The sequence below is a fragment of the Passer domesticus genome, chromosome 29 (genome assembly GCF_036417665.1).
Source record: "Passer domesticus isolate bPasDom1 chromosome 29, bPasDom1.hap1, whole genome shotgun sequence".
In the NCBI taxonomy this organism is placed as follows: domain Eukaryota; kingdom Metazoa; phylum Chordata; class Aves; order Passeriformes; family Passeridae; genus Passer; species Passer domesticus.
Genome location: NC_087502.1, coordinates 203,516 through 228,700, shown reverse-complemented (window position 1 = coordinate 228,700; position 25,185 = coordinate 203,516). Strand labels below are relative to the sequence as shown.

The 25,185-nt window shown below is 53.4% G+C and overlaps 1 protein-coding gene across 4 annotated transcripts; it reads left to right on the top strand.

Annotated features, from left to right (window-relative positions):
* Positions 1–17,813: 17,813 nt before the first annotated feature.
* LOC135287493 (uncharacterized) lies at positions 17,814–23,640 on the top strand. 4 transcript variants are annotated; one of them, XM_064400800.1, is made up of 16 exons: positions 17,814–18,242; positions 18,417–18,615; positions 18,865–18,929; positions 19,024–19,173; positions 19,364–19,512; positions 19,834–19,981; positions 20,225–20,412; positions 20,501–20,638; positions 20,913–21,027; positions 21,174–21,314; positions 21,513–21,689; positions 21,823–21,978; positions 22,137–22,238; positions 22,606–22,708; positions 22,982–23,038; positions 23,329–23,640. In XM_064400800.1, exons 2-16 carry the CDS (start codon positions 18,495–18,497, stop codon positions 23,526–23,528), a joined length of 2,010 nt encoding a protein of 669 aa, XP_064256870.1. In that variant the 5' UTR covers positions 17,814–18,242; positions 18,417–18,494; the 3' UTR covers positions 23,529–23,640. The 4 variants fall into 4 exon arrangements, with proteins under 4 accessions (XP_064256870.1, XP_064256868.1, XP_064256869.1 ...); XM_064400798.1 differs by having other exon boundaries at positions 18,406–18,615; XM_064400799.1 differs by having other exon boundaries at positions 17,814–18,615.
* The last annotated feature ends 1,545 nt before the right edge of the window (positions 23,641–25,185 follow it).

Genomic DNA, 25,185 nt, shown 5'->3' with positions numbered 1-25,185 from the left:
GCCGTTCCCGAACCAGGTTGCCCAGCCTCAGTGGAGGCAACAAGTGGTGCTGAAACCCAGGAATACGGGGGACGGGATTTTGCCTGGACGGGTGAACGGCGGCTGGAGCGGCGGGACCAGCCCGGCGGGGAGGACGCTCCCAGACCAGCGAGAAGAATGGAAGCCCTCGCAAAGGTCGTATTACAATTGCATAAGCAATGGGGCATCGATTGTAGGCCTAAGGAATTTACTACTGCTGTTACTAGACTTTTGCAAATAGGTGTCATCGACCGTCCGGTGGACATACTCCACTCGGACACATGGGATAAGTGTACTAAAGCTTTGGCAGAGGACACTATGTCCTCTGGTAGTGGGAAATGTCTCAAGACATGGGGTAAAGTTGTGTGGGCTCTGCAAACTGCTCTACAAGAGCAGGAAACTTGGAAGGCTGCCCAAGACTGCCTACTTACCATTCCTAAACTCGGGGTTGGCGCAACAGCGCAGACCTCAGAAGGCGATCTTCTGACGGGGGCCAGCATCTCGCTAGAGCGAGACGATCACCTGTGGTTGCCTTGCCCGTCCAGCCCTCCTCCCGAGTCACTGGTGATGGGACAGCAAAAATCTTTGTGGGATGGTTTACTTGATGAGGTCAGAAATGTTGCTGTTGACTTGGAACTGGGAGAAGTCTGGGACAGACCCCTACCGTACGCCCCTAAAAATGGGGCCGAGCAACGGGCTGAAGGGTGGGGCACAGACACTGCGGCTAGGCTGAAAGGGGAACCGTCGAGTGTGGTGAGCATGGGCGAGTGGAACAAAGAGGAAGCTCGAGAAGAGGGGGGTAAAGGAAGTGGTTTTGGAAGGGTAGAGACTGCGAATAAAGGCGATAAGCCCAATCAGGACACGTGCCACAAAACATGCCTTTATACAGTTAGGCCCTCCGAGCTTAGGGGGCAGAGTGACCATAGGGGGAGGGATCAACCCACCCATCGCAAGAAAGAGCGGGGAAGGGGCTCCACAAAAAGGCACTGGAGCCCGGAACTATCTAGTCAGTCGACTTCCACCTCTGAGTCAGATACTAGCTGGGATGGGTGGTTGGGCAGACGGCCTGCCACCGACTCAGACTCAGAACATGAGGAAGTTAACACAAGTAAGACTAGAAGCAATATCTTTCTCGCACCAACAAAAACGGAACAGACGAAGGGTACTCCACTTACAGACTGGAAAAGAATACAAATCGTTTGTGCCGACTGGGTCCAGCCTACCACTTTAGTGTTCCCAGTCCGTGTTACAGACGTGGAACAAAGGGCCTACACTCCTGTGAATCCCAAAGACGTACAAACGATTGTTAAAGCAATCGCAGATAAAGGGATTAACTCCGCTATGGTCTCCATCCTTGTTGACAGTGTCTTTGGAAACGATGTTATGCTCTCATTTGATATAAAACAAACATGTAGGATGATTTTTGACGGGGCGGGAATGATCGTTTTTAAACAAGAGTGGGAGGATGAATGCACAAAGCAACTCGCCCAGGTAGCCAGCGCAGACCACCCATTGCATGGTTCTAGTATACAATGACTATTGGGCACCAACCCAACAATGATTACATCCCAATTGCAAGCCCAGCAGTTATGGGCCCCTGAAGTCACGGTGACCACCCGCACGGCCAGAGAAGCCATCCGCATAGCTTGCAGGGTAGTCATCAAGCCAGTGCCGTGATCCATCATAAAACAAGTCAAAAGTGAAAGCTTTACCCACTTTGTAGACCGTCTCCAAGCGGCAATTGACTCTTCTACCTTGCCTGCAGAAGTGAAGGGCCCAGTCGCGCTAGAATGCCTACGCCAGCAATGCAACTCAGCAACCAAAGAAATTTTATGATCATTACCAGCTGGAGTGAGCCTTGCAACTATGATCAAACATGTCACAAAAGAGGAATATCTAATCCCAATCCAGGCGGCTGTGTGTACCATGATAGCCAATTTGCAACTCCTGGCTCACTCAAATGCCCCCGCAGCAAAATTGACCAAGAGGACCATGTTGGGCCTGCGGGAAGAGGGGACACCTTGCAAAGGCCTAAGGTAGGTCTAAGGCGCAGGGAAACAGGAGAGGGAGGGGGCAGGTGGGCCGCGTACAGCCCCCTCCCACTTGGGATGCGAGGTGGCCCAGCCATGCCTACCCTGGATGGAACGGGGAATTGCCGAATCTACCATCCCCTCAAACGGCATCTGCTCCAATCACCTACCCAGCAGCCTCATTAAATTCGGGGGTGGGGGCATCCCCCAGTCAACAACCATCGCTCCCAGGGAACGAGACCCCTGGGTGGCCTTGGCCATAGAATGCAACAATACCCCTACAGTGTGGGGAAGTTGCTGCCTTCATGGCGCCTCCCTTCATAAGTTTCCCCAGAATCCCCCTTTGGATAACATCGTCATCAACATCCCCTTTCTAATCGACACCAGAGCAGATGTTACGGTTATTCCAGAAACAAACTGGCCTTCACGCTGGAAATTAGAAGAAGCCCCTTCTGTAGGTGGGGTTGGAGGATCATCCCAAGCTCGGAAGAGCACCCAGTTGATATCCATAACACTCCATACAGAGAAAGGACCCGAGAAAACCATTGTTCTCTTCCCATATGTTATGTTGGGAGTTCCGCCTTTGCTAAGCAGAGATGCCCTAGCTCAAATAAAGGTTAGGGTGACAAATTTAGCCTGAGGGCCACTGCTGTACACTTGCCTTCCCCAATTAAGTTGGCGTGGAAGTCCCACGATCCAGTGTGGGTTGAGCAGTGGCCCTTGCCTGAGCCTCGAATGACCTCCCTTCTTGAGCTTCTCGAATGCCAATTACAACAAGGCCACATAGAACCCTCCATCAGTCCTTGGAACACCCCAGTTTTTGTGATCCCCAAAAGGAGTGGCAAAGGCTACCGATTCCTCCATGATTTGCGTGAAGTGAACAAGAAAATTCAACCAATGGGCCCTGTCCAAACGCTATTACCTGCGAATTCCATGATACCAAAGGGACAGCCATGTGCAGTGCTTGATATGAAAGACTGTTTTTTCTCGATACCACTGCACAGCGAGGACAAGGAACGGTTTGCCTTCTCTGTTGTGTTCCCAAATGGCCAGTGCCCTAACTTGTGCTTCCAGTGGACAGTGCTACCCCAAGGCATGATTAACTTCCCTACTATTTGCCAGATTACGGTGGGTAGAGCATTAGTATCAGTCCGGAATGGAGATCCCACCGCTACCATCATTCAATACATGGACGACATCCTGATTGCCGCGCCAACACCAGGCCGGGTGGGCCGATTAGTGCAGTCAGCTTCATGAGCTTTACAAATGAATGGGTTCAAAATCGTGGATGCCCAAATAAAGAAGGGACCCTGTGTGACCTTTTTGGGGATACAAATTACAGGATCTTATGTAACCCCTGCTCAAATAAAAATTCGTAGGAACATTAGGACACTACATGACACTCAACAACTGATAGGGTCTTTACAGTGGCTTCGTAACATTGTTCTGATTCCTCCCGAAATCATGTCTCCGCTATAACTCCTCTTACAAGGGAAACAGCCATGGGAGAAAAAGTCTTTAACCCCAGAGGCAATAAGCTCACTCGATTTCATCCAGCGTCAGATGTCCTCGAGCTCACTCTTGAGATGGAACCTGGGCGTATCACTCAATCTATATGTCCATTCCACAGAAGGAGGGGGAGTGGGAGCGTTAGATCAAGGGCCATCCAATGAAGCCAAGCCCATACTGTGGGTCGTTTTGGGAAAGCCATTGTGTGCTTTCTCCCCAGGAGTTGAATGCCTAGGCAACCTCATTATGAAAGGCAGAAAACTCGCCCTGAGCCACTTGGGTGTTGAGCCTGCAAGGATACATCTACTTTTCCGCAAGCAACTTTCTACTCAATCAACAACAATGTTGGAGCACCTAGCCGTAGCCCTCCTTGGGTTTGCTGGTGACCTCCAGTACACCACAAAACCTCTGTGGATTAAATTGCTGAAGACCGTGGACATTGATCTTCCACAGAAAGTGATAGACCGACCTCTGCCGGGACCGACGGCTTTCACCGATGCATCCTCAACAACTTCAACAGCAGTAGCAGTGTGGCAAACCGGGGAGCAATGGCACTGTGTTAAAATGACCGACCACACGCTTTCAGTTCAGCAGCTAGAAGCAGCAGCCCTGGTACTGGCATGCGGACTGTTCACAGCAGAACACCTCAACGTGGTGACTGATTCAATGTTTGTTGCCAAGCTCAGCCTAGCCATGTCCAGTCCCAGTGTGTCAACGTTGGCTACAGCGGCAAAAATTGAGGAGGCACTCTACTCTCGAGAGGGCACCATATCGGTCATTCATATCAACAGTCATGATCCAATCAAAGGGTTCTTTCAACTCAGCAATGCTAAAGTGGATGATACTGCACAAGGGCTATGGACACTCAGAGACGCCCGTCAGCTGCATGAAACCCTTCACATTGGGGCCAAAGCGCTAGCAAAGAAATGTGGAGTTCCTATCACCGACGCCAGACACATTGTAGCCACGTGTCTGCATTGTCAAAAACCTCCCTTGTGGTCTAGCGGAATCAACCCTAAGGGCCTTAAAGCCCCTGAAGTGTGGCAAACGGATTTCATCCTTTGCCAACAGTTAAAGCCCTGAGCCTGGCTGGCAGTGACTGTAGACACATATAGCGGAATGATTGTAGCCACCCAACACTCAACAACCAATTCCAAGGCGGCTACTCAGCATTGGCTGACGGCTATGGCATGGCTTGGCATTCCAAATCAAATCAAAACAGACAATGGTTCCAATTTTGTCTCCAAGCCCGTCCAAGCATTTGTCTCCAGGTGGAATATCGCCTTGGTACATGGCATTCCATACAATAGCACAGGGCAAGCCATAGTCGAGCAAGCGAATCAGACACTGAAAAGCAAGCTAGAAATTTTAGCCAAAGCAGAGGGTTTCACTGGCACTATTCCCCCAGGTGACCAGACCCGCTTGCTAGCCACTGCAATGCTAGCGCTAAATCAATTTTCTAGGGGAGACGAGACAAAAAGCCCAGCTCAAAAACATTGGGCCACCAAAGCTTTGGAGGAGGCCCCGCCAGTCCTCGTTAGAAACTAATTCGGGGAGTGGGCAGTAGGTCACCCTGTGAGCCACTGGGGCAGCCCCTGCATGCCCAGGGATGCTGGGGCCAGGCCCTGGGAGCAGCAGCATCCTCCTGATGAACTCCATCTGTATTCCATAGGAACACAGTCCTACTGCCCCCCAGGATGGACCCACTTTGGCTGGTACTATGGCAGGCCAGCTACCATCTGGTCCCTGTGCAGCATTGTGCTGCACCAGATGGTCTGCAGGGAGCACCCTTTCAGGAGGGGCCAGAACATCAGCTGGGACCATCAGCTCTTGCTGCCACAATGGCTCTCTCCAGGTGGAGCCTCATCTCTGGGCATGGGGGGAATACCAGTGCTGGGAGACAGCAGCGGGCTTGGGAGCATCCCGCTCTGGCAGCTGCTGAGGAGGTGGCACATGTCCTGCTCTCCTGCTCTCATCCAAAACAGAGAATTGATGGGAAAGTTGAGACCCAGCTCTGAGCACATCCAGCATGGCCTGGGCATGGGAATAGTGGGGAAAAGCCAACAGGAGCCTTCTCCAACTGTCCAGCAGTTTCTGGTTTCTCTGCCCAGAGTGCCAAGATCAGATCAGGCCAAGTTTATCCATGCTGGACTTGTAAAGGCCCTCATTAGAAGAGGTGTTCTGTCATCCTTGGATGCAGGATATTCATCTGCCCTAGAAGAAAGGAGAGAGCCACAGGCACACTTTGATGCATGGCCCAGGTAAGTTAGAGCTCCACACATGCCTTGGCCATCAGAAGCAAAGGAACCCAGACTTTTTTTTCCTGCCTGTGTCACTGCCCAGGGCTCATCAGATGGGAGCACACAGCCCTTGTGCTGGAGCTGAGCTGCTCTGCCCAGTACTGGTGGCCACCTTTTGAGCTGGCTTTGCTTATCCTGGTTCGCTTACGCCAGGGCCCTGGGCACAGCCCTGACAGCCTGGTCTCACCCCAGGGAAGGAGAAGGAGCCCATGGAGAAGCTGTACCAGGTGGGGCTGCTGCTGCTGGAGACAGCGAGGACCACATCAAGGATGGCAACCTCTCCCTGGACCTGTCCACTGGCAAGCTGAAGATGATGGACTTCAATTCTGGCACTTTCTTCAAAGCCAGGCTCCACAGCAAATTTACAGATGAATCCACATGCAGGGGGATGCTCCCAGATTTGGGCATTGCCCAGCCTGGACGGGAACAAAAGGTTCCCCCTTGGCTGGGGTGGATGCAGCTGATCCTTCAGTCGGCTGCCCAGCTGCTTTTGGCAAGGCTGGGGGAATGGGCTGGGGTGGGTACAAAATGGGAGTGGGCTCCTGGCCCTGCCAACAGCCCCCAGCACCCACCGTGCCCCAGACTGTGTCTGGGGCAGCCAGCCTGACACAAACAAACCCCCATGGTGGGAGCAGAGGTGGGATTCCAGAACCTGTGCAGGGGCTGCTTTGCTGTGCAGGCAAGGAAGGGCTTGGGCTGCTCCACTGCCCTTGTTTGCTTTGGGATCACCCTTATTGTGGGGGGCAGTGCAGGGGGAAGGGACAAAGCCTGGGCTTCCCTCACTCGTGGGTAGGATTTTCCCTGGCATGCAGGGTGACACGATCCATCCTAAGGACGTGATTCGTGAAGGTTCTTTTTCACTGATCTCAGGGTGCAAAAACTGACACGACAAGGGGATTTGCAGTAAAATCAAAATACATGTCCTTTTATTGACTAGCCATAGCAAAGATGCGTTAGAGAGAAGGGGAATGAAGAAAAGGAAAAGAATAAGGAAAAAGAAAAAGAAGAGAGGGAGGGCAAGGAGGTATATAGCTACCAGACGTGCGGATGACAAAGTCCCTCAAAGTCCGGTCGACGAAGAGGCCTGTCGTCTTCACGTCAGGGGAGATCTCCAGGGCATCAGTCAGCTCTAACCTCTTTTATAGTCCTTTTGAAATGCGGGAAGGGGACATATTTCAAAATAGTCTATTGATAAAGGGTAGAAAAAGTCCATCAGTAGTCCATCAGCAGCAGGCGTCGTCAGCAGCAGACGTCGTAGGCAAGAACCATTGTCTTCTCGGTCCAGTGGTCTCTTGCAAAACTTGGTTTGGTCCCCACGCACGCCTTCCCGCACCCTACGGTAGGGATTTCAGTCTCAGTCCTTTTGGGAAGAAGAGGGGAGCTTTTCCGTGTAGGGGTCGCATGTCTCAGTCCTTGAGGGGAGAGCCCTCTCCCATCTCAGTCCATCTGTAACGGTGGTTGATGTATGGTGAATGGAGGGTCTTTTAGTGGTGACCACCGAGAAGGTCATTCCAGAGAGAAAGTCCAGCCAAGTCAGAAGGGTGGAGAAATTCCAGCACTAGCTTTGCTAGGTGATGCAGGCGAAGGAGAGCACACTGCCCCTTCTCGGGTGCAGTGTTCCATGAGTTGAGCAAACACACCCATAGGCAATAATCTGGCTTGGTGGACCAGGCAGACCTGGATTTTCAGAACAGGATCTTTTCCTTTCCCCGGTGGTCTTGGCTTTCATGATGATCGAGAGGCAAAAAATGAGGGAAGTTTCGACAGACACTCACACAGGGGTTGGGCCTTCCTCAAGACCCTGACAGACATAGGATTTTTTACCTTTTTTCTTGTTTCCCCTTTTTGTCTGTAATCTATTTTCAATAATTTTTCGTTTGTTTTTCTAGAGGAAGCGTTGTAGGTGGGGTCCAGTCTGGATCGGGAAGTGCTTGGGAGCAGCTGCGGCGTGGATGGGCCGTGCCCTTGGAGCAGGCTGAGGACATCGTTTGGGACCAGCTTTTCTTCCAGCCCTGGATGGCGTGAGGTGGGTCCCCATCTGCTTGGCAGGGTGGGATCAGAGCTTTTGGGAGATGGCAGCAAGCACAGGAGCATCCTGCTCTGGGCAGCTGCTGAGCAGGTGGATGTGCCATGGCTGGCGGCAGGCTGGGCACATGTTCTGCCCTCCTGCTCTGCTCCCCGAAGCAGCAGTGATGGGAAGCTCTGGGCACAGCTCTGGGCACTGATCTGAGCATGGCCAGCATGGCCTGGACACCGCGGGCAGCTGGGACAAGGGGACAGGAGCCATCAGCTGACGGGCAGTTTCTGGTTTCTCTTCTTGCAGCTGGGCTCTGCGGGTGCTGAGGCCGTTCTGGGCTCTGCCAGGGCTCTGCTGGAGCTCAGCACTGGGCCAGAATTAGCCGAAGAAGAAATGGTGTCACCTGCAGCACAGACTTGCTAGAGCATTTTGGCAACACAGCTCGAGTTTGCAGAGTGTACACCTCCAAGGGAAAACATGACACTCCAGAAAATTTAAACTTGTTCAATAACTTGTGAAATCAAATCAATCTGGGATGACCCGAATGACATTTTTCAGCTTCCTTGAGCTGTAGCTCAACCCTTCTCTGAACAGTTCTCTCCCCCACCTGCCTTTTACTTCCCAGCTGCTCCCTTATTTCCCCCACTGAATTCTCTGCCTGTTGCAGTCTCCATCACACTGGTGCCTTCCTTGATGCCCCTCTGTCCTGGATTGGGGCAAATCTGGGAGAAAACCTCCAAAGGGGGCCTCCCCAAGAAAGCAAACTCACCCGCCCCCTCCCACCTACCGGTTCGAGAAGGATTCCTTGGAGAGAAGTGGAAAGAACCTGTTTATTTAACAGGCAAAACACCCCCAGCACACAAAATGAACAATACCGGATGACAACACTCTTTCACCAATCTGAAAATAATGACAAATTCAGAAAGTCTCTCCTGGGAGTGGCCACTCTGTTGTCAGTCCCTCCGGCGCTGGGGATGGCTGCTGCAGCCACAAGATGCAAACTCTTGGTGTTTCCCAGGTCCTAGTCCGGAGCAGGTTTGAATGGTTCCAAAAAGGGAAAGAAAACAGTCCAGGGAAAAATCTGCACTGCTTAGCTGAACTAACTAAGAAGCAGAAGCAAAAAGCAAAAGCAAAAGCAAAGCAGGAGCACAGTAAGACCCAAGAGCAAAGCAAGCAGCAAAAAGCAAAGCAAAAAGCAAAAGCCGCACTATGTACTGCCCCATTTCTCTGTCCCCCCAGCTGTGGGAGAGCAGGCTGATAACAAACCAAAACAAACTTTGCTCTTCAGAGCCAGTCTTGAAGGCACAGAACATAATATCCAGTATTAACAGAACACACGATTGGGGATACAAGAATCATAACCTCACCCTAGGACATTTCACCCCTTATCCCCATATCGTCAACATACTACCACACATCATGCGTTTTATTAACATAAAACTTCCATCTGTTCCCCCCAAAAATTACAAGCTATACTCATCATGCCCTCATTGCATCCCCGCAACAGACCACTGAATCCCGGCCCCATACCACAGAGCTGCAGGATTCCCCACTTTCATTTTACTCACTCAAAACTCCATCTTTCACTTGCTCAGACCTTCCACACTTACACATTTTCATCTATCTCATGACTGTATGATTTAATGTACAGACAACGGCAATAACATTCAACAATGATATTTGTATATCATTCTCACCCCACAATCAGATCTCCCTGAGGTACACATCATGTTGTTCCATCTTTTTGCATTACCCACCATGTGCAACCTGGTCCCTGAGCAAAGACAACCTCATGAATGGGTTTGTCTGTACTCGAGGCAGAATTGATCCACACGGTCTTCCCTAACAAACCTCTGACATGTACCACTGGGACTTTATCTCCATCTGTTCTATTCATGGACTCAGACTGGGCAGGGCCTGCTTGGTTGGTGGAACCTCGGGTGTTAACCAGGTGGCCTTTGCTAAATGCTGCTCCCAATTTTTGAAAGATGCCCCACCCAAGGCTTTCAGCTGGGTTTTTAGTAGTCCATTGTACCTCTCCACTTTGCCTGTAGCTGGTGCATGGTAGGGGATATGGTACACCCATTCAATGCCATGTTCCCTAGCCCAGGTGTTGATAAGGCTGTTCTTGAAATGAGTCTCATTGTCTGACCCAATCCTCTCAGGGGTACCATGCCTCCAAAGGATCTGCTTTTCAAGGCCCAGGATGGTGTTACAGGCAGTAGCATGAGACACAGGGTAGGTCTCCAACCACCCTGTGGTGGCTTCTACCATTGTGAGCACGTAGCGCTTGCCTTGGCGTGTCTGGGGCAGTGTGATGTAGTCAATCTGCCAGACCTCCCCATACTTGTAGTTGGACCACTGCCCACCATACCACAGGGGCTTCACCCTCTTGGCCTGTTTGATGGCAGCACACGTCTCACAGTAGTGGATAACCTGAGAAATACTGTCCATGGTTAAATCCACCCCTCGTCTCGTGCCCACTTAGAGGTGGCATCTCTACCCTGATGACCTGAGGCATCATGGGCCCATCGAGCTAGGAATAACTCTCCCTTGTGCTCCCAATCTAGGTCTATCTTGGACACCTCTATCTTTGCAGCCTGGTCTACCTGCTCATTGATTTGGTGCTCCTCATTGGCTCTACTCTTGGGGACATGGGCATCTACATGGCGGACTCTCACAGGTAGCCTCCCTACCCTGGTAGCAATGTCTTTCCACTCTTCAACAGCCCAAATTGGTTTTCCTCTACGCTGCCAATTAGCCTCTTTCCACCTCTCCAGCCATCCCCACAGAGCGTTGGCTACCGTCCATGAATCAGTGTAGAGGTAGAGCTTTGGCCACCTCTCTCTTTCAGCAATGTCCAAGGCCAGTTGAACAGCTTTGAGTTCAGCAAGTTGGCTTGATCCACCTTCTTCTTCAGTGGCCTCTGCAACCTGTCGTGTGGGGCTCCATACGGCTGCTTTCCACTTCCAATTCATTCCTACCATGCGACAGGAACCATCAGTAAAAACAGCATATTGTGTTTCTTCCGCTGGCAGTTGGTTATATGGAGGAGCTTCTTCAGCACGTGTCATTTCTTGTTCCTCTTCATCAGTGAGACTGAAGTTTTCACCTTCTGGCCAGTTTGTAATTATTTCCAGAATCCCAGGGTGATTCAGCTTTCCAATATGGGCGCGCTGTGTTATGAGAGCAATCCACTTACTCCATGTAGCACTGGTGGCATGGTGGGTAGAGGGAACCTTTGCTTTGAACATCTACCCCAGTACTGGTAGTTGGGGTGCCAGGAGGAGTTGTGCTTCAGTGCCTATTACCTCTGAGGCAGCTTGGACTCCTTCATAGGCTGCTAAAATTTCCTTCTCTGTTGGAGTATAGTTGGCTTCAGACCCTCTGTAGCTTTGACTCCAAAATCCTAGTGGTTGGCCTCGAGTCTCCCCAGGCACCTTCTGCCACAGGCTCCAGGACAAACCATGGTTCCCGGCTGCAGAGTAGAGCACATTCTTCACCTCTGGTCCTGTCCTGACTGGGCCAAGGGCTACTGCATGAGTGATCTCCTGCTTAATGTGGGTGAAGGCTTGTTGCTGTTCAGGGCCCCAGTGGAAAGTGTTCTTCTTACGGGTGACTAGATAGAGAGGGCTCACGATCTGACTGTACTCAGGAATGTGCATTCTCCAAAAACCTATGGTGCCTAGGAAAGCTTGTGTTTCCTTCTTGTTGGATAGTGGAGACATTGCTGTGATCTTGTTGATGACATCAGTGGGAATCTGACGCCGTCCATCTTGCCACTTCACTCCCAGAAACTGGATGTCTTGAGCAGGTCCCTTGATTTTGCTCTTCTTGATGGCAAAGCCGGCTTTCAGGAGAATCTGGATGATTTTCTCTCCTTTCTCAAACACTTCTGCTGCCGTCTTCCCCCATACAATGATGTCATCAATATATTGCAGATGTTCTGGAGCTTCACCCTTTTCTAGTGTACTCTGGATTAGTCCATGGCAGATGGTAGGACTGTGTTTCCACCCCTGGGGCAGCCGGTTCCAAGCATACTGCACACCTCTCCAGGTGAAGGCAAACTGAGGCCTGCATTCTGCTGCCAGGGAAATGGAGAATAATGGGTTAGCAATGTCAATAGTGGCATACCACTTTGCTGCCTTGGACTCAAGCTCATACTGGAGCTCTAATATGTCTGGCACAGCAGCGCTCAGCAGTGGAGTCACTTCATTCAATGCACAGTAGTCCACCGTCAATCTCCATTCTCCTTCAGATTTACGCAAAGGCCAGATGGGGCTGTTGAAGGGTGAGTGGGTCTTGCTGACCACCCCTTGGCTCTCCAGCTCTCGGATCATCTTGTGGATGGGAATCACAGCATCTCGAGTGGTTCTATACTGTCGACGATGCACTGTGGAAGTGGCAATTGGTACCTGTTGCTCTTCTCCCTTCAGAAACCCTACTGTAGATGGATTCTCAGACAGTCCAGGCAAGGTATTCAATTGCTGGATGCCCTCTGTCACTACAGTTGCTATCCCAAATGCCCACCTGAGTCCTTTTGGGTCTTTGAAATACCCACTTCGCAGATAATCTATACCCAAAATACATGGGGCCTCTGGGCCAGTCACAATAGGATGTTTCTTCCACTCATTCCCAGTCAAGCTCACATCAGCTTCCACCAAAGTGAAGTCTTGTGATCCCCCTGTCACACCAGCGATAGAAACGGATTCTGTCCTCACATGTCTTGATGGAATTAAGGTACACTGCGCACCAGTGTCGACCAAAGCTTTATACTCTTGTGGTTCCGATGTGCCAGGCCAACAAATCCACACCGTCCAGAAAACACGATTTTCCCTAGCCTCTACCTGGCTAGAGGCAGGACCCCTCTAAGCCTGGTTATCCTTCTTTCCTTGGGCATATGTCTTAGAGGTTCCTTCAAGGGGATCGGACATGTCATCATCATCATCATCATACCTGGCAGTTCGGCTACGGGCAACTGGAGCTGCTTTCCTTGTGGTGGAACTTCCTCTCTGAGCCCTGTCTTCCTTCAATTCACGCACTCGTCGGGCCAGAGCAGCGGTGGATTTTCCATCCCATAACCTCATGTTTTCTCCACAATTGCGCAGGAAGAACCACAGCTCAGCTCGTGGGGTGTACCTTCTCTCTCCATCTGGGGAACGTCTGCGTTGGGTACCAGAACCTCTGATCTGTACTGCCGAGATTTGGAGAAGGTCTTCTTTAATCTCCTCTCTGAGCTTCTTATGATTCTCCTCTATCTTATCCTCTAATCTCTGCAGATGTGTTTCCACCGCTGCGATTCTGGCATGTGTTGGGCCATGTACAGCATCTGCATAAGCTCGGAGCTTCTTTGCCATGTCAAGCACAGTCTCATCCGTGTCATCCCGCTTCATGATAGCTAGAGCAGAAGCATATTCATGTGGCCCAAGTCGTACCAGTTTTCGCGACATCACAGATGTGCATGGTACCAAGTCTGGATTCCTAGTTGTTATGTCATCTAAGAAGATAATCTCCGCCACTGACATTTCTCTCAGGCATTGAATCCCTTGTTCTATGGTCTTCCACTGTGTTTGCTGCATGTAGAGATCATCGGCACACAGGTATCTTTGCGCTACACTGTCCAAGACCCGTGCCCAGAGGCTGTAAGGGTTAGCCCCCCTCATCATGCCTTGGTCGATGACAGGATCATGTGACAGTGATCCCAAATGCCTCGCTTCCGTGCCGTCCAGAATTGTAGCCTCGCCTGCAGCATCCCAAAGGCGGACTAACCAGCTAATTATGGATTCATCAGATCATCGGGTGTAATCCTTCCTTAGGCCATGCAGGTCCTTCAGGGAGAAGGACTCAATATTGGCTTTTGATCTTGTGCCAGTTGCTTTGACTCCTGATTTTGTGTCAGGAAACGTTGAGGGTCCTTCTCCTGCATCATCATCATCATCATCCACTGGTCGGTCGGTCTTGTCTGTGCACTTCCCACTTCTAGTGCTAGTAGCAACAGCCATTGGTTGAGGCTTATTGTCTGGTTTAACTGCTGGCTTAGGCTCACTATGTGGTTTAGCTGCTGGCTTTGAGCCTGGGGTGTTGGCTGCAGCCTGAGTGACTGGGATAGCTCTTGATGTATCTCCCTGCCCCCCTTCCTCTGTCTGCTGCCCTAGAGTATCTAGCAGTGTGCGATAAGCATATGCCAGGGCCCAGCTCACTGCAATGATCCTTTTCTCCTTAGGGTCATCATGATACTTCTCTTTCAGATATTTCCCCACCTCAGCTGGGTTCTGAATTTGTTCATGGGGAAAGTCCCAGACTATAGGGTCAGAGAATTCTTTCAGGATTTGGCCCATATTTTCCCATTCTCTACACCACTCAGGATTCTCCACACGTGAGTCTACTTCTGGGTCAGAGGTCTCATCAGCTCTTCTAGACATCTCAGCCCTCATTCTAGAGAAGCTGCAGACCATATAGAGGAAGCTTACCAGATTAAATACCAGAAAGATGGTCTCTTTAATATTCAGGGGAAACTGAACATTCTCCAAAAGTGACGTAATAGATTCAAAGGAGAAGAAGGAAAGGAAAAGCTGGAAAGCCTCATTCCCTGCTCCTCCTCTAACCAGCTGGGTGCAATTACTAATCAATTCCCAAAACATACTGCTAGAACTGGGATGCAGGGTAGGACAAAGAAACCATAAACCATACATATCATAAACAGATGCCAGTATCTTTGTAAACGCCCTATAAATCATTATCACCAAGGCCAGCACAATAGCTAATCCAATCCGTGCCCCTTTACCGCAAAAACTACGTGATAGGGACAATAATCCTAGTGACCAGAAAGGTATTGAAACCTCAAAAAGGTCTAGAGACCAGAGCCACATAAAGGCCTCCCCAAGAGACATTACAAATTCAAACAACATGGCTACTGGGTACTTTAACCTACTACACAGCAAGCACAACCAACCTGCAAACAATAAAGGTTTTTTTTCCACTTTCTCAAGCCCTGCGTTGGGCGCCACTAGCTGTATTTGTCCTGGTTTAGGGCAAGTTTGGGAGATAACCCCCAAAGGGGCTTCTCTACAAAAGCAGATTCAATTGCCCCTCCTCCCTCCAACCAGTTCGGGAGAAAATATCTCCTTGGAGAAAAAGTGGAAAGAAACCTGTTTATTAAACAATAGAACCCACACAATATTAAACAATAAAACTTCTCACTGCTCCAAAAAAAAAAGCAAACTCAGAACAGTCCCCTCCCCGGGTTGCAGCTCGGCTCACTCAGTCTTTGATCAGTCTCTCTGGTGCTGGAAATGCCGCTGCCCAGGCCCGGCCAGGGGGGCCACAGGTGGAGCTGCCGGTGCTCTTCTGGATGTTCAATCCAGAGCAGGCTTGAACAGGTCCAAGAAAAAAGGAAAAAAAATCACAGTCCAGGGAACTTCTTTGCCTCAGCTAGCTAAAACTAACTAAAAGCAAAAAAAAAAAAAAAAGGGAAAAAGGAGCTCTGTCTCTCTGTCTGGCTGTCTGTCCATCCACAGACAACACAGTCCAGGAGCAGGAATGTGGAGGAGTGAGAGCAGTCTGAAAACAAACTGCACGCTTCTTCCCTCCCCTCTTCACTGTCTGGAAGAGAGTCTTAAAGGTATAAAACTTATTATTAAGTATAAACAGAATAAGACGATTGGGGATAAAAGCATCATATAGTCAACCCAGGACACCCTGGCTGTGTCAGGGGGTGCTACATGGACACGAGACAGCTGGTCCTGTCTTGCTGTGTCCCAGAAGTGCCTCGCAGCAGTCCTGCATCCACGTCAGGATGGTGGCCAAGATAGGTCCTGGAAACTGAGGCAGCTGATTTTAAGCTTGTGCAGGTGCCTACATGTCAAGGCCAACAGTGTTCCCTCAGGATATAGCAGTCCTGAGGGATCTCCTTCATTCAAAGAAATATGGCAGACAAATGCATTGTCTGCCAAAAGCCCTTTTATTGACCTGGCGGGAGGACAAGAGTCTGCACCCCACTAAAATGTTTCTCTGCCACATATAAATTTCAGTGGGTTGATGTAGGAATTGTATCAAACATACCATCCATCTTTATGCTGCTGAGGTTATTCAATAGGCAGGGGGTTAGGAATACACTGTGTTAGATTCCTATACTTGAAGCTGATGTCCAGGTGCTGGCCAGGAGTGGTCTCAATGCCCTAAAAAGCACAAAGTCTTCCTCATGGCTTCCCTGCACGGGGCTGATTCTGTTCTTACCCTTAGCTCTTCTGGCAGACTATGTCTAAAGCTTTTTGTCAAGTCACTCTCATGTCAAGTTAGGCCAGACAGGTTTTTCTTATGCTAATTGGTGCTAAGTACTTATGTCTGTCTGTGCTAATTACTTGTTTATTAATGTGAATTGCTTGTGCTTACTTATGTCAAACAAAGGCCTTGTTTCACTGCCAAAGGTGCCTGAGACTCCTTGTGGCACCAGCTGCTTTTCTGTGCAATGTTCTACCTGTCCTGAGAGTAAAGAGGGAGCTGGAGAAAGAGCTTGCCAGGCTGCTCTGGATCCTTGACCAGCAGTCCTGGTTAAGTGGAGAAGTCCGAGCTGAGCAAGGGTGCCAGTGGAACAGCCGTGCACAGGAAGGCTCGGTGGGAAGGGTGATCCAGGAACCACAGGCCTGGCAGCCTGAGCTGCCACCAGGGAAGGCCTTGGAGCAGACCCTCCTGAGGGCCATCCCACGGCACGTGCAGGGAACCAGGGCGTCTGCTGGAGGGTGGGAAAGCTCTGCGGAGGGACAGGGACAGCTCGGGGTCCTGGCGAGGTGTTGAGGGCTTCTGTGTGGGAGGTTGGGGGGGTTGGTGTTGGGGGGGTGTTGGAGAAGGCATTGTCTGGAAGGTGAGAGGTCTTGGCTGGAATTTGAGTCAGGTTGAAGGCAGCATCTGTGGTTTGGCACAGCTTTGGTTACGGAGGGCAGAAAGAATATCTGTGACTTTTCCTGTTCATGGTCCTGATCCTCCTGCAGGAAACAAGAGGGCAGAGCTGTACTTTACTGGCCACTTAGATAAGTGTACCAGGGGGAGGACTGGCCCTTTTGCCATCTACTCATTTGTTTGGGCTACTTGTGTAACACTGAGTGGACTTTCATTTCTTGAGAGCTTTTAGTCCTTAAGAGAATTTGGATAATATCATCCTTTCACAGAAAACTGTTTGCAAACCAAAGAGTGGCCCCTTTTTTTGCCTCTGCGTAGTGTTATGTTCTGTAAAGTGACTCTCAGTGGATGAGGTTAAAGCAAGTGAGTTGCTGCTTTGAGATGGAAAGCAAAATTCCAACTCTTCACCTTCTCAGGCCATCCCAATCAATTTGGGAAGTTTGCAAGTTTTTGGAACTACTTGAGTTGAGCAATGGGAAGTAAAGCTTTCCTGAAGTGAGGCTTGTTAAATGTCAGATTCTTCTGTGCCTTCCCCACTAAGGTGTTTTTGTGCTGAAGAAAATTACTTCACTGAGAAAATAATTTCAGCATGGAGTAAGACCTTCTGACCGAGACCAAGTGTTGCCAGCAGTTGCTCCAGGTGCTCCTGCCAGCAGCCCCTGCAGGAAGGAGCACAGTCCCCAGTGCACGTGGGCTTTGGCTCCCTGTGGCACAGAAGCCCCCCAGGGGCGCAGGTCTCTGGGGCAGGAGACGGGCACCAGTGCTGCCAGGGCTGAGGGGTGGCAGGTCTGCTTGGGCAGGGACTCTGCCACACCTGCTGATATCAGCGCTGCCCGGGCCCCAGAGCTCAGAGCAGCATTTGTGCCCTGGCCCACACGTTCCTTGTCTGGGTCACACCCGCTGGTTTAGGATGGCCACCAGCCAGGACGTGTCCCAAGGAGGCCTTGCCAGCTTCTGTGGAAGGCCCCGTGCCCTTCCTAGCGCGGCTGTGTCGGCAGCCTTGGGGGCTCCTTCTGCTGAGCAGGGCAGTGTTTGCTGAAGGTTTGAGCTCTTCCTAAAGACCCTGTCGGGCTGTCTTAGACACTTGGGGCCAGGGATTCCTTCCAACCTGGGCCACTTTGGGTGGGCTGGGGGTGACCCCAGGGCAGGGGCGGTGTGTGCAGGGGCCCTTTGTGACGCGGTGCAGCATGGTCACCACGCCATGGAACGGGTGTCCTAGAGCCCTTTGTGACATGTGGTGACACAGGAGCTGGTGGTGACAAGATCATGCCACAGTGCTTGGAGCACACAACGGGAACAGGATGAGACAGAGCGGTGCTGTGAGGAGCCCCCACACAGTGCACTCATTCGTGTCTGACCCGGAGCCTTTCTGAGGTGTTATTCCTGCAGCTGACCTCAAGGCCAGACCACAGGACTTGGTGACCCGTGGCTTTCCCGAGGCTTCTCTTCTGCAGGTGCCCTCGAAGGCAGACCGTGAGTCTTGGTGCCCTAGAGGCATCTCCCATCCCTGCCGCCAGTGCCCTCGAGGCCAGACCACCATCCTTGACAGGACTCTCCTGCCCTTGTGGCAGGAGGCCTCCAGACCAGAGTGCAGGACATGCTGTCCTGTAGCCCTCCTGAGGCTTGTCTCTTGAAGGTGCTTTCCAGACATGACTGCAGGACTTGCTGACTTGGAGTTTTTCCGAGGCATCTCTCCTGCAAGCAGCCACAAATCCAGTCAGTGACATGGAGCAGAGACCCCCGAGATTGCCCAAGCTGGCCTGGGTGGAGGAGGAGGAAGAAGGTCCTGGAGCTGCCCCAGCACAGGAGACAGAAGAGGTGGTGCCACTCAAGCTGCCACAGGAGGGTGAGTGGCAGAGCTGGGCCACAGGACTGGTGCTTGCAGCCAGCTTGGCATTATTGCATCCCATCCCATCCCATTCCCTGGGGACATGCCCATAGGATGGAAGAGGGGCTGGGCAGACACCCCACAGCAGCCATGCTCCATCCCCTGGGGCATCCCGGGGCTGTCCCTGCCTGGGCAGTGCAGGGCTGGGCTGTGTTCTCCGGCCTCTCCCACAGCCCCTCAGCTCTGGCTGCGCTCGCTCTTTGCCAGATGCAGCCGTGGAGCGCACACAAGAGCAGGACCCTGCCCATGGCCACTTCCGCAGAACAGCACAGGTATCTGCAGCCATCCCCACCTGGGCTGGGCCTGCTGTCACCATGCTTGGAGCATTCTGTGGAACATCCCTGGCTTCTTGCCTTTCTCCTACAGCTGGTTTGTAAATTCATCAAGAGAATTCGGGAGGAAGAGACCAGCACCATGGGCACTGGGCTCAGAGCATACTCGCCCATCTTCAAAACCAAGACCAGTGCTGCCCTGCTGGATATGCTCGTAGAGGAGGGTTTTTCCAATCCACAGCAAGTAAGCAGCCTGTGGCTAGGCTTTGATCCTCCCAGGAATTGCTTGGCCTGGGAGGCCATGAGCCATGCTCACTGGTCGCTGGAAGCCTTTGAGGCCATGGCAGTGTGGTGGGAAGGGAAGCACTTTTCTGGGGAAGCTGGGGACATTCCTCCCTCTGGCAACTTTCCAAGTCTCCCTGTGCCTTCTCCAGGTGCCTGCCATGGTGAGGTACATCCACCAGTGGCTCATGGCCAATCAGTTTGCAGAGCACAGGCTGAACAGGACACTGCTGGATCTCACTGAAGACCAGCCCGCTGATGTAGTCATGACACTCCTGCGTGTGGCCCCATCCTGTGACAGGTATGGGGCCCACCTACCCAGAGCGCTCAGGGCTCCCCAGCCCATCAGCCTGTACAGCCTGTCCCAGCTGTCTGAGCAACAGAGAGTTCCAGGGCCCTCTGGCTGCTCCCTTTGCCAGCCCTGGCATGTCAGTCCCCGAGCCTGCTGCCATGCTCCCTCACGGCCCCTCAGGGGCCTGTCCCCACAGGGCTGGGCTGCTGGGAGCTGCTGGCGAGTGGCAGTGGGCAGGGGCAGAGCTGGCAGCCAGCTCAGGTCCCCACTGCTGCCCAGGCCATGGTGCTGTGTCTGAGACCCCACTGAGACAGAGCTCTAACCCCACAGAGCTGCTTTGACCATGTGGAACAGCATCATGTGCTCACCCAGGACTGCAGAGCCTGCGCTGCTGATACTCCTGGATGTGCTGGGGAGCTGGCCCGAGCACAGCATGTGCACCTCCGATGGGGACAAAACGGGTGTCTTGGTCGTGGCTGTGAGTTTCTGCAACTGGCCTTTGCTAGCCCTAAGGCTCCCTCTCCAGCAGCTCTCCATCCTCCTTCCCCCACTGCATCTCCCTGCCTCAGGCGCTGGCCTGAAACCTGGCCTCGGGGCAGCTTCAGGGGCACCAGGCCCCTGCTCCCCTGTGTCTCTCCGGGCCTCTCCCTCCCCTGCTCAGGCCCTGCCACACGGACACCTTGGCACTGAGCGCTGTCTCGAGGGGCTTTGTCCTTTGCAGGCAACTGTGGTGATGTGGAAGATCCTCCAGGTGCCCTGTGTCCCACATATGGTGACGGTGTATTTCCCCCACCTCTTTGTGCATCTGCTCTTCCAAGTGTTCTTCAGCACTCTGGATATGCCAGAGGAGGTTGATAACTTCTGGAAGGGATGCCAGCAGCAATACGGCCTTGCCACCAGCCCCAACAGGTTCTCCATCCCAGTCCTCCTGCCCCTGCCATGTCCCTGGGCAGGAGCCAGTGCTCCCAGCGTGACCGGGGCTTTGCTCTGCATGCAGGTTTGCAGTGCGGACCCTGAAGTCCCTGCTCTGCCGAATGCAGCATGAGGATGTGGTGGTGGCAATGGAACGCAAGTGTGGCTGGGACACGCTGCTGTGTGCTGACACCCACCACTATGCCGTGGGTCTGCTGGCCAGGTGAGAGCCCCTTCTCCCCGCTGCCTCTGACATTTGTGCTCTGTGCCCAGGGAGCTCCACACAGTCCCTGTGGTCATGAGCCAGAGGGCCTTGACTGTGGGATGGCCAAACAGAGTGGATAAGGCTGGGAGAGGAGGGTGCCCATAAGGAGCCGCCTCCCAAATAGCCCAGGGTCCCTTGCAGGATGCTGGGGAAAGACCAGACCTCTGTGAGTCAGTCCTGGCAGAAGTTTGTACCCCCAGCCCACAGTCTTGGTTACTTTTTCTCCTGCCAGGGAGATGTCCTGTGTCTCCATCCCCTTGTGTTCTCGGATCACTCGCTACCTGCTCCGGCTGCTCAGCACACAGGAGCCACGCTGGGAGCTGCCCGCCCTGGCCTTCCTTGCGGAGGTGAGCCTGATGGCCGGCGCTGCCTCCCAGCTCTCTGCCCTCTCGTAGCCACAGCTGCCCGTGCCCTGTGCTGCTGCCTGGGCCCAGCCCTGTGCGGTTCCAGCTCCTGCTGGCCGGGTCCCTTGACGCTGCCCTGTGCCTTTCAGGTTCTCGAGTTGCTGGACTTGAGTGAACACGGTGCTAACAGAGTCCTGCAAATCTTGTCAAGGCAGCTGCAGAGCGAGTGCAGGGAGAGGCGTCGCCTGGCACTCAGGGCCCTTCTCGAGCTCATTGACGATCCCTCAATGGTGAGAAGGGGGCAGCAACTGAGGCTGTGCTGGGGAATGCAGTTGCTTGGGCTTGGCTGGGCTTTGTGCACTGGGGCAGCTGCTCCTAGCTCTCCTGCCTCCCAGTTCAGCTGTCCGAGTGCTTTGGGACAGACCTTTAGCCTCTGGGCCCTGTGGCAGTAGGATGGATGGCGTTTCACAAACTTGTGTTCTGCACAGACTGAAAAAATGTGGAGCCTGACTGAAAGCCTTGTGGAGCTCCTGCAGGACACAGATGGAGAGATAATTAGCATGACTGTCATGCTACTCAGCTTTATTATCTTGGACAATGACATGCTGATGCCCAGCCCCATGGCACTGCAGCTGGTTGAGGCGCTCCTGCCGCTCTTTGACCATGTAAGGCTCACTGCCCCCAGCCACAGTCACTGGGTGCTTCTTGGACACTTTGTGCCCTGTGGATTTGCAGGTCTGCACCAAGCTGAGCCCTGTGCAGCTGATGCGGAGGTCTTTTTTTCTTCCTTTCATATAGGACTATAGCCAGGTGCAGCTGCTCTCCATACTCCTCTTCCGAACATTGGTGACTCTTCCACAGGAAAAGGAAAAAAAGGCCCTAAAGACACACCTGCGCCAGAGCCTGCTGCCACTCTTCTTCCACTGCCACGATGAGAATCAGCGTGTGGCAGAGGTGAAGACTCATGGGCTGCTGCTGTCCCCTGGCAAGGGGCTTGGCTGCATCCTGCCCTGGCGCCTGCCGGGCTGCAGCCTCCTCCAGGCCTTGGCACAGGGACACGGGTCCTGCACCCTGGGCTGTGGGGCCATCTCCGTGTCTCTGCTGCTCTCCAGGTTTCTCAGGAAACACTGCTTTGTGTGGCCGAGTTCCTGAAGAGGAGGGATCTTGAAAAACTGGTGAAGGACAAGAAGCTGTGGAAATTCACTGAGTGCCTGGTAAGGACGGCCTGGAAGCCCCAGCCTCAGCCTGGAGAAGCCCCCTGAGCGCCGTGCTCAGTGTGTGGCATCAGCAGCTGTGCCCCTGCCCGCTGCTGCACCCCGAGGTCGCGCGGGCTCTTCTCCAGGCTCCTGTGGGCCCGAGCCGGGGGCCGATGGAGCCGCGGCCCGGCGGGGCTGCGGGCCGGGGCGGCACCGCGGCTCTCCGGGCAGCAGCCGGCCCTCTGCCCCCTCCAGAGCCCGGCGCCAGCGGCTGCTGGCTGCGCCTCAGGGCTGTGTGGGCAGGGGAGGCCGGGGCTGGGCGCAGGGAGCGCCCAGCTGAGGGGCTGAGCCTGCACTAAGCCTTCCCTGCTGCCGCTCTCTCCAGCTGGCAGACGACAGGAGCAGAGCGTCAGAGAACCTTCGCCGGGCCCTGCTGTACCTGCGGAACCCACAGGAGTCCCTGCGAGAGGCGGCCATCAGGTTCACAGGTGAGCCACGAGCCCGGGCTCCCTCCCCGGCCTGCCGCAGCTCGGCCCCAGCCCCGCCCGCTGCCCCGGCAGCGCCATCCGGGCCCGGCGCCCCGGAGCCCCGCCTGGGCTCTTCGCTGCTGCCACCCTCTGGCAGCCGTGCCCTCGGGCGGCAGCGTGCGGCGTGGCCCGGGCTGAGCCCTGCCGGGCCAGCAGGGCGTGTGGCCGCAGCGCCGGCAGCGCCGCTGGCAGGGAGCTGTGCCGCTGGCGCCGTGACAGGCTCTGTGTTCCCAGGCATGGCCGGGCGGCACCTGAGGGGGAGGAGGGAAGAGCTCCAGCTCATCTGCAGCGGTGAGTGAGGGCAGCGGGCTGGCAGCGGGGGCTGGCGGGGGCAGCTGCGAGCCCTGCCCTGGCTGCGGAGAGCTCTGCTCCCTGTGCAGATGAGGGCCAGCGTGGGCAGAGCACACAGAGATTTCAGGGCCACGTGGGGCATTCGTGGCCAGCAGCTTTGGGCTGAGCCCCTTGGTCCCTGCTCCCTGCTGGCCATGGCTAGAGCGGGCTGGGATGGCCCTGGCAGGGGGCTCTCCTCGGGTCCCCTCAGCTCTGGGATCTGACCATGGCTCTGTTCCTCTCTCTTTCAGCCCTTGAAGATATGGGAAATGACATCAGCACCGCTGTTGGAAACCTGGCAATTCAAACACTGTATGTCCTCCAGGCAGTAGAGAGAGGTCGATATTCCATCTTCGATAACCTGCATAATCAGCTCCGCAGGGCATGGAGAACACGGCCTCATCTGTCAGGGCTCGGCTGTCTGCGCTGCTGGAGCTCTGCAGAGAGCTGATCCCAGAGGCTCTGTCCACCTGAGCCAGTGGGAATTTTTGATTTTTTTTTAACATTGTTCTTTCATTCTTTTAGTTCTGTTTTAGCATATAAATATAGGATGTGTTGTAATAGACAGACTCTCAGAATCTTTATTTTGCTGCTCAGGGTCTGCAAGGCATAGGGGAAGAGGGGTAAGAGCGTACTTCGGCTCAGCAAGCTGCCCAGGCAGTGTGGCAGGGAAAATAGCCAGAAGCCCCTTGGCTTTTGGTGGTTCTGTTGAAGCCTTTGTGCTGCCAACAGAGCGGGTGTGCAGAGGCTGGAGCCACAGGGATCCCTGTGAGACCGGTGCCTGGAGATGGCCACAAGCCCTGTCCCAGGCAGGAACCGCCATCCGTGTCCTCCTGCCCGTGTGTTGCTGGCTGGATTGCTGAGGGCTCCCAGGTGCCTCTTGATGGAGCTCCTGTGGGGCTGCAGTGCTGCTGCTGAGCAGCTTGGCCAGGCTGGGGGAGACCCTGAGCAGACAAGTGTGGGAACTCAGTACATCACTCCAGATGTCCAGAGCTACCGAGACAACCCTTGGGGGGCTCGGAGGCCCTGGAATGTTGCCAAAAGTACCTGGTGGCTTGACTTTGATCCTTTTAAAGAAATGACACCTGAAGGTGAGGAAATGAGAGAATTTCAGGTCTGAATGGTGAGGGGATGTTATTCACTTGCTAGAACTTAAGTTATAATGCACTGTACAGGGGGTTTTATGTGTTGTACAGGGGGGTCTAGAATTCTATGCATGGATCAGGAGTCCCAAGATGGAGGAATTTGGGCGTGCCCTGTCCTTCTTCTTTCTTCTCCTTGGCATCCATGTTCAGGATGATGTTGGCATGTGTGGATTGGTTCATAGAGAAAGTACACTTGCCAACAAGGGCAGAAAGTATTGGGAATTAAAGGTAAATATCTAATACGGAGTTTTCACTATAAAAGAGAAAACCGCCTCGTGGGCGGGAGAGAGTGCCTTTGGCTGTCTTGCTGATCAGACCTTGGCTGGACAGACAGAAAAACTTTGTAGATAAGAAATGATAAACTCAACTGAAGACCAAAAGCAAGAGTCCAGACTCCTTCTTCGAGAGCGCGGCCTACCCAGAACCACTTTTTCCCGTGCTGGGGCAGAGACAAGTAACAGCCGACCCCGGCAACAAGGCCACCAAGGGATGAGGGGCTGTCGAACCCCTGACAGGACAAGGCAGTGGGAAGGCACGAGGGGGATGTATGAGGGACTGGGTGGCTGTAGTGTTGGCCCGGGGGTGGGAGTGGGTTGGAGACAAAGAGACCACTCACCCTGGGGTTCATATGGCAAACAGCGTTTATTCTCCAGCCCTTCCTTAGAAAGGGCCTTTGAAAAACCCAGTCTGGAAAATGTCATTGGTCTGATCTCTATGCCACTTCAGGTTCTGGCCAGTGAAATGCTGCAGCCTTGGGAGAGGTGTGAGTGGGCGAGGCCCTGTCAGTCACACCAGGGGCTGGTACAGTCACACAGTACAAGCCAGCCTGCGCTGTGACACACGGCAGCAGAGTGCAAGGCACAGCTCCGGGTGCTCCCCGTGAACCTCAGCTCTGGGAGTACTGTCTGCCCCAAGCTCCAGGGGCTGCAGTGGGAGCCCAGCTGGGCTCTGCCCTGGGGCCAT